This window comes from Lagopus leucura, unplaced genomic scaffold, assembly GCF_019238085.1.
Source record: "Lagopus leucura isolate 7727_CA_CO unplaced genomic scaffold, USGS_WTPT01 Super-Scaffold_100009, whole genome shotgun sequence".
Lineage (NCBI taxonomy): Eukaryota > Metazoa > Chordata > Aves > Galliformes > Phasianidae > Lagopus > Lagopus leucura.
Genome location: NW_024962266.1, coordinates 21070307 through 21082363, shown reverse-complemented (window position 1 = coordinate 21082363; position 12057 = coordinate 21070307). Strand labels below are relative to the sequence as shown.

General features: G+C 44.4%; 1 protein-coding gene across 1 annotated transcript; it reads left to right on the top strand.

Annotated features, from left to right (window-relative positions):
- Positions 1–32: 32 nt before the first annotated feature.
- ATPAF1 (ATP synthase mitochondrial F1 complex assembly factor 1) lies at positions 33–8702 on the top strand. The gene is made up of 9 exons (XM_042874114.1): positions 33–235; positions 316–424; positions 1461–1511; positions 2253–2315; positions 2893–2943; positions 4284–4331; positions 6158–6253; positions 6776–6883; positions 7929–8702. Exons 1-9 carry the CDS (start codon positions 33–35, stop codon positions 8121–8123), a joined length of 924 nt encoding a protein of 307 aa, XP_042730048.1. The 3' UTR covers positions 8124–8702.
- The last annotated feature ends 3355 nt before the right edge of the window (positions 8703–12057 follow it).

Below are 12057 nucleotides of genomic sequence, written 5' to 3'. Positions count from 1 at the left end.
GGCGGAACGGGAGCGGCGGAGGCGGCGGCGCCATGGCCGGGCCGCTGGGACAGGGCTGGGGGCTGGGGATCGCCATGCGGAGCCGCGCCGCGCTGCGCCCGCTGGGGCTGCTGGCCCCGCCGTGCCGGGGGGCGACGGCCCCGCAATGCCGGAGGGTGACGGGATCGGGGGAGGAGGTGCTGGAGGAGAATCCCTTCTACGGGAAATACCGGCATAAGATCCAGGAGCTGCGCAGGTTGGGGAGGAAGGGAGAGATGGGGCTGGCGGAACGGGGTGAATCGGCTGGCGCTGTTGATGGTCTCTTTTCTGATTCAGGTCCAATCCGGATGTGTTTGAATCCCGGATGGAAAAAAGAAACGAAGTGAAGAAGCAGCCCGTGGGGTGGTCGAAGCAATCAGAGTTTGTCAGACGCATGGAAGAAAAGGCAAGGCCGGTTTTCCTTGTAATTGGTAGAATCAGTGAATGCATCGTTAAGGCTGGAAAAGACCGTAAGACCATCCGGTACAGCCCGGGAGGTGGAGTCACCGGGAGGTCCGTGGAGCTGGTCAAGAACCCGTAGATGTAGCACTAAGGAATGTGGTTTGGCGGTAGGTGAGCAGTTGAAGCAGGTGATCTCGGAGGTTTTTTCCAACCTTAATGATGCTGTGATTCCATACCTTTGCTATTGATGGAGGATCAACAGAAAGCTACAAACGCAGCATTCCTGCTGGAAAGGAGCCCCAGATCTTGCTCTCTAATGGCTAAGAATATCATTCCAGCATTATTCTGCTGGTTTTTCAGCCTGTAGTTTCTGAGCTTAAGGGCTTTTTTAGGGGTTTAATGAGTTCCAGATTAGTTTGGCTAGATCAAGCATCAACTTGCACAGAAGGGTAATGGAGCTGTCAGGGGTCTGGAGTACTAATGTTATGGGGAGCAGCTGATGAAATAGGATTGTTCAGTCTGGAAAAGAGGAGGCTTGAGAGAGTTGCACCAGGGGAGGTTCAGGTTGGATATTAGGAACAATTTCTTCTCAGAAAGGGCAGTGATGCACTGGCACAGGATGCCCAGGGAGGTGATGGAGTCACTGTCCCTGGAGGTGTTCCAGATGTGGCACTGAGAGAGACAGTCTGTGGGCATGGTGGCATAGCTTGGGGTTGAACTGGATGGTTTTAGATGTCTTTTCCTACCTTAATAGTGCAAGTGAAAGCAACAACAGTTCAGTAATATTGGATCCAAAATGAGTAATACTTTGCCTTAACAAATCTTCCCTAATCACCTGATTCATAGTTCATGTTTTTGTTCTTCTTGTTGCTTCTCCAAATCAGTAGTTTATTGCAATAAAATGCACTGGAGCAATCTGTAGGCATCTTGAAATTGAGCTCATGCTCAGGAGATGTCAGCAGACATGATATGCATGGCAGGCAGGGCAAATAAGTGGTACTGCAGCTGTAAGAAAATTAAAGAATGATGTTTTCTTCTAGGCAGAAGGCCTGAGCACAGGGCCGTCAAAGGGAGGATTCACACGAGATAAGGTAAGGAAAATGAACCCAAGTGCTGGATCATGTGCTAGCAAGTGAAGGGTGAATGTTAATTTGGCATATTGTTACCACCAGTGCTTCAGCCAAGAGATCTGAGGTGCAACTGATCTTCCTCACAGTGCACTTCATTAGCAGATGCTCATTTACTATTGGGATTCATTTACTGTTGGGATTGTGTTCAAGTCTTGAAGCTCCTGGCAGTCTGTTTTTATTATCCCATCCTTTCTCCCTGACGTCCTGCACGTTCCTGCTAGCCAAGGAATCTCAAAGCTCCCAGTAATAAATCAGAAGGGTTAAGCTACCTCCACAGACTTTAAATATATTTCCAAAGTTCAGCCAGAAGAGGGACAGGAGTATGGCTTTATTCTCTTTAACTTTCTTGTATTTTGGCAAGCTTTCTTTGTAAAGCTGCCAGCAAAGCACGTGTGAGATGGGTGAAGGGGAAAGGCTGCAGATCATTTTTCCAGTGCTTTGGAGATCTGCAGAACTGGAGTGAAGCATATTCTCTGTCCTGACAGAATCTCTTGTGTTGTGCTTCGGTGTATGAATCCAATTTTCAGCATGTTACTGGTTAAGCTTAGTAGTTTCTATGGCAATTCAGAGAACTAAGATTGCAAATTGGATTAAGTTGCTCTTGTTTGATTTTGTTCTCTGTAATTGCATCCATTCATTCTGAAATCTCACTTGAATCAGAGAACTGTCACTGTGCCAGATGCCATATACTTTGTCTTGCAGACACTTGATTCAATTCTTAACCTTGAGATGGTGAAAGAGAAATCAGCAGAGGAAATAAAGCAGGTAATGGGTTTAAATGGCATGGAGTTTGCTCCACATCTGTGCTTAATAATGATACTAAGCACGTGTGTGTGTGTGTGTGTATATATATGAGGTGACTTACCATGTGTTTGATCGCTCAGAAAGTATCACTGCTGCAACTCACAGCTATTTAATGTGGAGCTGTTTAGTTGGGATCAGCAAGCCCCTGTGAGAGGGGAATCCTGGCAGTAGCTTGTATGGATTATGCTGTGTCTGTTTTGCAGGAATATAAGCAAAGCTTTACCCATCTTCTAACTTCACTTGTGTTTTTTGTCATGCAGGAGATTTGTACTCAAACTAAAGGTGGTTGGGGTGAGAAGGAGGAGGGTGCATTTGTTCTAAGAGCAGTGTGAATCAAGTTATCCTCCTTACTGTCTTCTTAATTTGCACTGTTCCCTTTTATCTTTTATTATGATGTTGTCAGTCAGACTTGGCTGAAAAATGCCCCCTCAGAGTGCTGACGAAGCTTAGTTGACAAATGCAGTTCTTTTTAAAGCATTTAACATACCTGCTAGATGCTTGCTTTTTAATTGTAGATGATTTCCTTTGTTTCTTACAGATTTGGAATCAGTACTTCTCTGCAAAAGATACGGTTTATGCTGTTATTCCTGTAAGTAGTCCCTCAGAGAGAGAAAATGAGGTTTCAAGAAAAACTTTCTTGCCAGAAAGAGTTATTGCTTTCATTGAATAAAGGCCTTCGTTTCTGAAAACATTTATCTTATTATTTTCCCCTCCTGTTGGTTGTTGTCAAAGCTCGTACTTCTTTCTGCACACCTGGATTGAATTTCCAACCTTCTTTGTCTACAGTAACCAACATTCTTTGCAAGGCTGTAGTATCCTTTTTTTGTAGCATTTGTATTTTCACATAATTTTTTTCTCAAGATTTCTCTTCTCTTTGCTTTCTTCCCTGCAGCACAGACTTGTACTTTTAACAAGGCAGTGTTAAAGTGCTTGTCTAATAAACTTGTACTTAATTATGACAGTTCCATGCTATTAAAGTTACTGGCAGCGCTGTTATTCATTGAAAATGTTGTGGTGCTTCCTGTGATAAGATCATATTTCTTATTCCTGATAACTTTACCAGCTGTTAATTGCTCTTTTTCTTCATTAACCTGAAAGCTTGTTGTGTTTGTTGGTTGGTTTCATTTTGTGGTGTAGGCCTTCATGAGTGGGGTCACTGTTCCTTATTGTGCTGCTTTAGAGAAGCTCTGGGAGCTTTTTAAAGCTATAATGCAAAGCATATTGTAGGCACAATGGGAATTAGTTTGTGGTGTTATTGAGGGGAAAAAAGCTACGTCTTCTGCCAGAAGTTTTTTTTGTTGGCTGGAAGGAAGGCGTCACTTAATTTTGAAGTGCTCAAGAGCGCAGATGGAGGAATTTGGTGGTGATGGGTAGCATGTGTTTTCTTTCCTGAGCACCTTAGAGTAGGTATTAACACAAGATGCTGGTAGGAAGAGAGCTGGCAAAAGATTTGGGGGAGCACAGAAGACGTGTGAATGAGATGGCTGGGTTTCATCAAACCAAGTATGTTTGTGGTTTGAATACAAACTGAAGCAATGAGTATTTGGATAAATATCCTGTGTTTTAGTACTTGAGAACAGTAATGTAAAATCCATCATTTGGGGCCCAGAATGCATCATCTTGCTCAACTGTTGATGTCACACTTGCTAAGAAGGACACAACGTAAGCCTAAAGCATGGCCTCCTGCCTCCACTGAAGTTTCCTGCTGCCTCTTAGAGACAGTATTGTACAAGCAGGGTACCAATGACATTTAGGTAATGAAGCACTCATGTAATTTTCTGTGCATTTGTTGTTAACTGTTTCCACGGTGAGACTTTCTGTGGGTGGAAGCTGGGGAACTGTGCTCTGTCAAGTTCAATGAAATGATACTGAGTAGCAACTGCGTCCACAGCCTTGTTAGGAAAAAATAATTTTTCTCTTTCCCAAAAGGCAGAGAAGTTTGATTTAATATGGAAGAGAGCCCGGAAGTGTCCATCGGTACGTCTGGCAGAGATCCACAGTGTGGTGATGTATAGTTGTAATGCATTTCTCCTGTCTAAAGCCTAATTCATAAACTTTTGACCCTCCTTTGTTCATATGCATCGTATTGGCTCACTAAGTAAAATGTAGGCGTGCAAGTATTTGTCACGGTGTTCAGATAAAAGCAGTGGCTATTCAGGTATACTGAAAAGTTGATCCAAGTGTCAGGTGCCTAGATTGAAAAAGAGGGGTAGAGTTCAGAAATGTAAGCACAGGATCTCCCAAGGAATGATTTCATAGAATCATGGAACTGTGTAAGTTGGAAGGAACCTTTAAAGGCCTTCTAGTCCAACTCTGCTACAGTGAACAGGGACACCCACGGCTCCATCAGGTGCTCAGAGCCCAGTCCAGCCTCACCTTGAATGCTTCCAGGGGTGAGGGCATCCACCACCTCTCAGGGCAACCTATGCCAGTGCCTCACCACTCTTACTGTAAAAACAGCAGCATGCATCTGGTTTCCAGTAACTGGTGTCTTGTGGTTAATCCTCTTCCATGCGGTTTTGTGTAGGCCAGCTTCACTGATGTTCTTCTGTATCTTTCCTTAATATTTCAAGTGCCCATGTTTTAATCTGGAAGAAGTGTTAGCTGTAGCTACACGTCATCATAGCATTAGACTGCATCTACATAGAGAACGTGAGTTCTCTTGTCTCACAGTTGATGTTAATGGTTCCTGTTTCATCTTAGGTTTGCTTCCTGACAGTAAATAAAAGTAGAAATATTTTTAAGGGAGAGCTACAATAAATAATGGTGTTCTCTGTAAGTTCCTTTACAGAGCATTGTAATTCAAGGGTTGTGACAAGGGAAGGAAGTGGGGAGTTGGGTGTAGTTGAATCCTTTGTTACATACATAGAGTAAATATTCAGTGGGTTGTGCTATATGTGTATGACAGCACAACAATGCATAAAATACTGAGGATTCTTGAGATTGGAGTTCAGTGCTTCTCATGGGAGCTGGTAGGTATCTTGTAAGCCTCAATTAGAGAATTCCTGTTGCTTTGAAAAAGTTGAACTGCAGAGGATAGGAACAGCTAACAAGAGAATGTTTCTTCAGTTTTGTACCACGTGCTGCTGATTAGTATTGTTTTCTGGTGAAAGTACTGTGTTTTTACAGTAATTTGTGCAGTGAAGCGTGGGCTTTGTGCAGATTGCACTTGCTAAGCTAGAAATTAAATCCTTCACTGCCTCATTGAATCAGAGGATAGCTAGGCTTTGTGACATCGTAGGTCTGATTGAGAAACTTCATCAGATTGATGGCTTGGTCCTGTGTGTTCTGTTTGCCAAGATCAAATATGTCTGGATTCCTGAGCTACGTGGAGCTTAGGAAGTTAGTTACAGTTTTGAGTGTTTCTGTACAGTCCGTTGGCATTTAGTCAAGTATCCTGCTTGTTTCCTGCTCCTACACTGTCCTTCCTCTTGGTGTGGGAAAATGACCAAGTCCCAGCCCCGTGGAGCCAAGCAGACTGTAAGTCTCAAAGAGAAAATGCTTGCCTCTTGTTCTGGAACAGGTAATAAGGTAACTGTACAGGATTGGCAACTCTGAATGTTCCTCAGCTGATTTGTGACCATTTCTAGTACTGTTAATTTTTTAGAAGCAAGCTGGCAGGTCAGTGTGAATGCTCTCTACAGTCCTTTCCTTTGTCTCATATAATACTGATAACAATGTGTCTCAATGTAGGTGATTTTCTGTTGTGGCTCTGTTAAGAGTTTATGTTGGAGGCCAGTATGACACTGGGATTTATTTTGTTCTATGAACAGGAGTCTTATTTTTTTATCCTTTCTCTGCAGTTTCTGTATGCTTTGCCAAGAAAAGAAGGCTATGAGTTCTTTGTGGGGCAGTGGTCAGGAACAGAACTTCACTTTACTTCTCTAATAAACATTCAGGTGAGTAGTTACCGTAACAAGTTTAAAGATGGCTTGGGGTCCAGAAATATATATAATTTTTACTGAATAATCTGATGAACACGTTGTGTAGCTTCACTTGAAAACAGTTATCAGTGAAAAACTGCCCTGAATTATGGGTACTCAGTAAATTTATGGTACTGTGTCTCTTTCTTCTGAGAGAGAATCAGGTAGAAATCGAGCAGTCTCAGAACAGAAAGAAGAGCCAAGCATTTTAGAGTTGTCTGCACAAACTGTTTAGAATACCAGCAGATGCTGTGAAATGCAATGTCTTCCTACAAATTGCAGATTATTTTGAGAGTGGTTTTTGGTTAAGAAAAAACTCAAACTCTTCAAATTGCTTGTTTTCTGTAAGTACCAGAAATAATTAGAACTGACCCTTAAGCCCTGAAAAATGACAGTCTCCATATACTCAAAAATATTATACGTATAATCAATCCCAAAAATGTGCTGTAAAGCTGAAGTTCTTTGTGGGATACCAACAGGTTTCTTTCCTCCCTTCAGACCCAAGGTGAAGCTGCTCCTAGCCAGTTGGTCTTGTACCATTATCCTGAGTTGCAGGAGGAGAAAGGAATAGTACTAATGACTGCAGAAATGGATTCCAAGTTCTTGGTAAGAGAAAAGTGCTCATTGACTTCCCTTATTTTATACTGCTTGTTCTCCTGTAGTTGCCCAGAGATGCAATGGATGCTCCATCTCTGGCCACACTCAAGGTGAGGCTGGACAGGGCTCTGAGCACCTGATGAAGCTGTAGGTGTCCCTGTTCTTTGCAGGGGAGTTAGACCAGATGGCCTCTAATGGTCCCTTCCACTTCAAATTCTATGTTTCTGTGAACTGAAAACAAATTAGTCTTAAAAAGATCCTTTCTCAAATAGTACTAGATTTCTTTAATCTAATCTGTTTAGTGATCTAGGGGAACTTAGAAGGAAATTAGCTGTCTTTGGCTGTCTGGTGTTTGCAGTTCATATATTACTTTTTCTTGCTCTGGTGATTATAGTTTATTTTTGTGAAACATTAGGAAAAGTCAGAAATATTTCTGATCTTGTTAATGGAAGCAAATGGAAGTGGTCGCCACCTGCCAAAGTTAAATCAGCATTCTGAACACTTGGACTAGTAGAATTAGTCAAAGCAAGAGATCCCCAGAGCTTTGCATTGAGCTCCTGGGTGCCTCTGCTCTTTCTCCTATGTGTGGTTGTACTGTTTTTTGCATATCTGTAATAATATGGCTCTAGGACTTAAGGCTCTAGAGATTAGAGTGGTAGAACAAGATAATAACCAAAGCACCCTATCTCTAATTTGACCCACTTGCATCATTTCTGAAACTATGTGATAATACATTTGCCCTGTTGTGTCTCGGTGGGCAAATTTTGCAAAGTAAATCAGCTGTAAGAAGAGAGAGGTGAGGCTTTGAATCTCTGCTGCCTTATAGTGGGTGAGGGCCGTGAAAGGTGTGGAGCATGTTTGACCTCTGAGGTACAGGTTCTGCAGGAGGCTCATTTGTAGGCACAGTGCTCAAGGGCCTGAGTAGGTCAGGAACAGGAGTGAGATGATTTGTGAAGACAGTGGGTAGGACTGCAGCCTTTCAGCCCCCAAAGAATCTTTTTCAATGGGAAATGGCAACACTCAGCAGTGACAAATTCTTCATTTTAACTTGCAGGCGGTCCACGAAGCACAGTGCTTGGCGAATCAGGTGCAGCTCTTCTACGCAACGGATTGTTCTGAGACCTATGAATTAGTGGAGACCTTCAACCACAGATCCAGCGAATTTAAATACATGTCAGTTATAGCAAAGCTTGAGCACAGCGGCCTTGGAAAGGCACTGAGACCTAATCAGGTTTCTGACGAGTCATAGAGCCTGACCTGCGAGTGAAGGAGCCAGCAGCAGGCGGGGGGCTCTCGTCTGGGGTGCTTCCCATCTCTTGTTTTGTGAACTTGAGTTGGCTACAAAAGGGATCTGGAAACATGCTGGGATTGTGGTCATCAAGTGGGTCTGGCACTGATGCAAGATGAGGACTCGGGTCATTTGGGCAGTGGTAACTAATTGCTGGACTGAAGCACTGCGCTTTGGCATAACTTTGTCAGAATGAGCCATTCTCTCATCTCTGATTTATGCTGCATGCTGTATTTTATTTTGAAATCTGAAATGTCAGAAGGGCAGCTCTGTAATGAAGTGTGTAGACATCAAGAGGGAGAGCAAACAATGTTTCTTCTCTGTAAATGCATTTAAAATGCCCTCTGCCATTATTATTGCATGGTCTAGTGCTTTTCATCTGTGAGGAATTTATACAGACTTGTCTATCAAGAAAAAAGAATAGGTCTGATGGTCTAAAACAGACTCCTCATTGTTACTTTGTGTGTGAGGTTCCTTGTGCAGATGTGTAGCAAGGCCCGTGCCTTTTTCAGGGCTGAAGAACAAAGTGCTTGGATTTGTTCTGGGAGTGTTTTGCTTCTTAATTGATACATTCATTTCATCTTGTTGGGTTTCTTAGAGATGTTTTGCTTGAGGAACAGGAAAACTTGTTTTTATTTCTGCATATTTTTGAGTAGTGAGGAGGAATTACCACATGCTTTTTGGAGTGATTTTTCTCAGGCTGGCACCTACACAGCCAACTGTACACATGGTATTTAAAGAGACAAAAAAGAAAATAGCTCCTGTCCCCATATCAGGAAAGCTGCTATCTATGATGAAATGGCATAATAAGAGAGCCACCACCCAGTTGCTAAATGACAACTGGTGTGAATATGTGCAGCTGCTTTAACACAGCAATGTTTGTAGGAACCTGGCTTCATGGGCTGCAGCAGGGTAGGTTTTTTTAAACCTGCTTTCAACAGAAAGATCCCAAAGCATTTGTGCTTTGAGCTTCTCTTGCTTTCGTCCCCAGCAGAGGCAGCCAGTGCATCCTCCTTTGCCAAAGAAGCAGAGGCATGAAGGATGAGCCGCTTGTCTGTCTGTCAGAAGAAGAGCAACTTTTGGGGCTGTCCTTAACTGTGAGCCAATACAGGGTTGATGAGTTACACAATGTGTTTGCTAGTGTAGCTACTTGTCACGCCATGTGTTCTCAGCCCATTCTTTGGATGAGAGCAATGCTCAGCTGAGTGCTGAAGGTAGCTAGTGAGATTTCATCATTGAGGTCAGTTCTGGCAGTGATCTGTACGCGTTAATGTGAACTGTTGTCCATTCAGGGAAATAAAAGATGCTTCTAGAAGAGGTAAAACTTCACCCCGGGCTGTGCTGTGAGTGGGTGGTGCTGCTCCCTACTATTGCACTCTTTTTGTTTCTGCTCAGGTTGGATCTGTGAGTGTCTGCATAGCATGGGAAGTGTGGATGGGGCTGTTATAACCTGAACAGCACCAAAGAGCATTTCTACTTCTGTTTTACAGCATTCATGCTCCATTTATTGTTTTCTCTTAGCTGAAATATGGGCGATTTTGATTCATTATTCACTTCCTGCTTTGAAGAAGTCAAAGATGCTGGATTCATTTTTAACATAGGTGTAATCTAACATCCCTGGATGAGTAATTGGCAACAGGAGTGAAATTCTAGGATTTCAGATCTACACCCAAGCTGCCTGTGAGCTCAAAGACCAGTCTCTAGAATGAGGCTGGAAGCAGTCACTACCTTTGAGGGTTTTTTTCCAAGTTATTAGTCACCAGCTCAGTACTTCTCTGAGGACTTAAGGCAATCATGGCAAAATACAGAAGGGGAAGCATTGCGTGTACTGGGAGTGTTATTAAATAAGATCCTACTTGAAAAGGCAAAGCTGATCACACCACTTGCAGTTATTCTGCCAGGAGGATGGGGCGAGTGCCTTTTCTGGCCCTTGAAAAGGTGGAATCAATCAACTGATTCCAATGAAAAGAGCAAGAGCTTTTTTTCTTTGGGTATTTTCTTGAGATTTGATGTGTACACCACAACACGTTCCTTCCTTGTGTCAGGGTTAAATCACTTGGCATGCAGCTGATGATCTAGTGTTGTGTTGCATGTCCCCAGCCAGCAGACAAGCCAAGAGCCAGGCAGGTGTGTGCATGCAGTGGTACGAAGATAGCTGAAGGCTGAATGCTGCACAACCTCCTGGGTGATATTTCCAGGTCTTCTGCTGAGAACTTCTGCTGATGCAGCCCCTGGAAGTGTTGTCCCTGTGTTTTCTCCAGGAAGCCACAAACTGCTATTGAAAAATGCATTTATGATCAGCACTGAGCCTAAGAGCTGATGAAAATGAATCTTGTTCTGCACAGTCAGTTTCAACCACTAGAGGGAAGATGTTTCCTCATTCTGAGGTACCAGCACACAATTTACAAAGCCTGTCTTCTCAGCTTCGTTAAATCAGTGAATTTGGTACTGACAAACGCTAAGATGCCCAGGCTTCTCTTGTGTGAGCTAGCACTGAGAATATGATGGGCTGTACTGAGTTACACTGGAGGTTCCCCTAGCCTTGCATCCTAGGTGAGCTGCGTTGGCAAGGGTGCAAGGCCAGAGTAAACCCAGCAATAGCTTTCCTCAGTGTGGGAGAGACATGGATCGCTTGGAATGTGTCCAGAGGAGGGCCACATAGGGCGGGATGGAACACCTACCCTATGAGGGCATGCTGAGGGCTGGGGCTGTGCAGCCTCAAGAAGGGAAAGCTCCAGGAGACGTGAATGGCCTGGTGCCACGTTGTGACGTCTCTTGGAGGCACACTGCCCTGCTCCTGTGCAGCTGTGTCCTGGCATGAGGCCCTACTGCAGTGCCGGCCTCTTCCCACGGCCTCCTGTGGGCCTCCTGGAGCCACCAGCGCTCCGGGCCCACTTCCTTCCCCACTTCCTTCCCCCTGATAAATTCAGCAGTGCACCTGCCTGTGTGAGCTGGGCCAGGCCGCCCTCTTCCTTCCTCTGCAGCAGACAAATGCCCCTTCAGAAAGATGGGCTTTGCCCCTGGCCCCTCTCCTTTGGCTGCTGCCTGCCTACCAGTGTTTTGGCTCTGTCTCTGTTTCGCTTGGATGTTAATCATGGTTGTGGGTTCCCTGTGGGATCTGTGCTGTCCATCGCAAAGCCCTGGGAGCTTTATCTACTCTGCAGACATGATGTCCAGCCTCTCAGTCACAAGCTCCTGGGATGTTCTGTGTTATGGTTCTCTGTATCACTCGGGGATAAGCATGGACTCTGGTGCCCACTGTGTCCTTGGGGAGGAATCGTAGAATCACTGAGGATGGAAGAGACATTTAAGATCACTCAGTCCAACCCCAGCCCACGCCATCGTGCCCACTGACCATGTCCTTCAGTGCCACATTCCCATGGTGACCCCACCACCTTCCTGGGCAGCCTGTACCAGTGTAGAAGAAATTGTTCCTAACACACAACCTTAACCTTCTCTGGTGCAACTTACAGTCGTAACCTCTTGTTTCACCTCCAAATGTCACCTTTTCTACACAAACTCATGCTGCAATGGATGCCAGTTCTATGCCCCTAGCTAGACTGAATCACAACCACAGGTGAACCCTACACATCCTTGCTGTGTCCCCAGCTGCCACTCAGCCCCAAGCTGCCCTTAGCCTCATCCTGCTGGTGACCAGGGATGTCTGCATGTGACTTGCTCTTTAAAGGCTGGCTCTGATCCTCGTGACTCCAAGTCAGATCTGTGATTGAGAACCCAACTGCAGGGAAGGGGTGCTGCAGCCCCATGCCAATGATGTGCTTCATAGCCCAACCGAAGTTAGTTTTCTCTGTGGACTCTCTGGAAATGGGCATTTTCATTTTTCCTTTCTCTTTCTTTCTCTCTCTCTCATTATTTTTTTTTTTCCCCTTTGGAA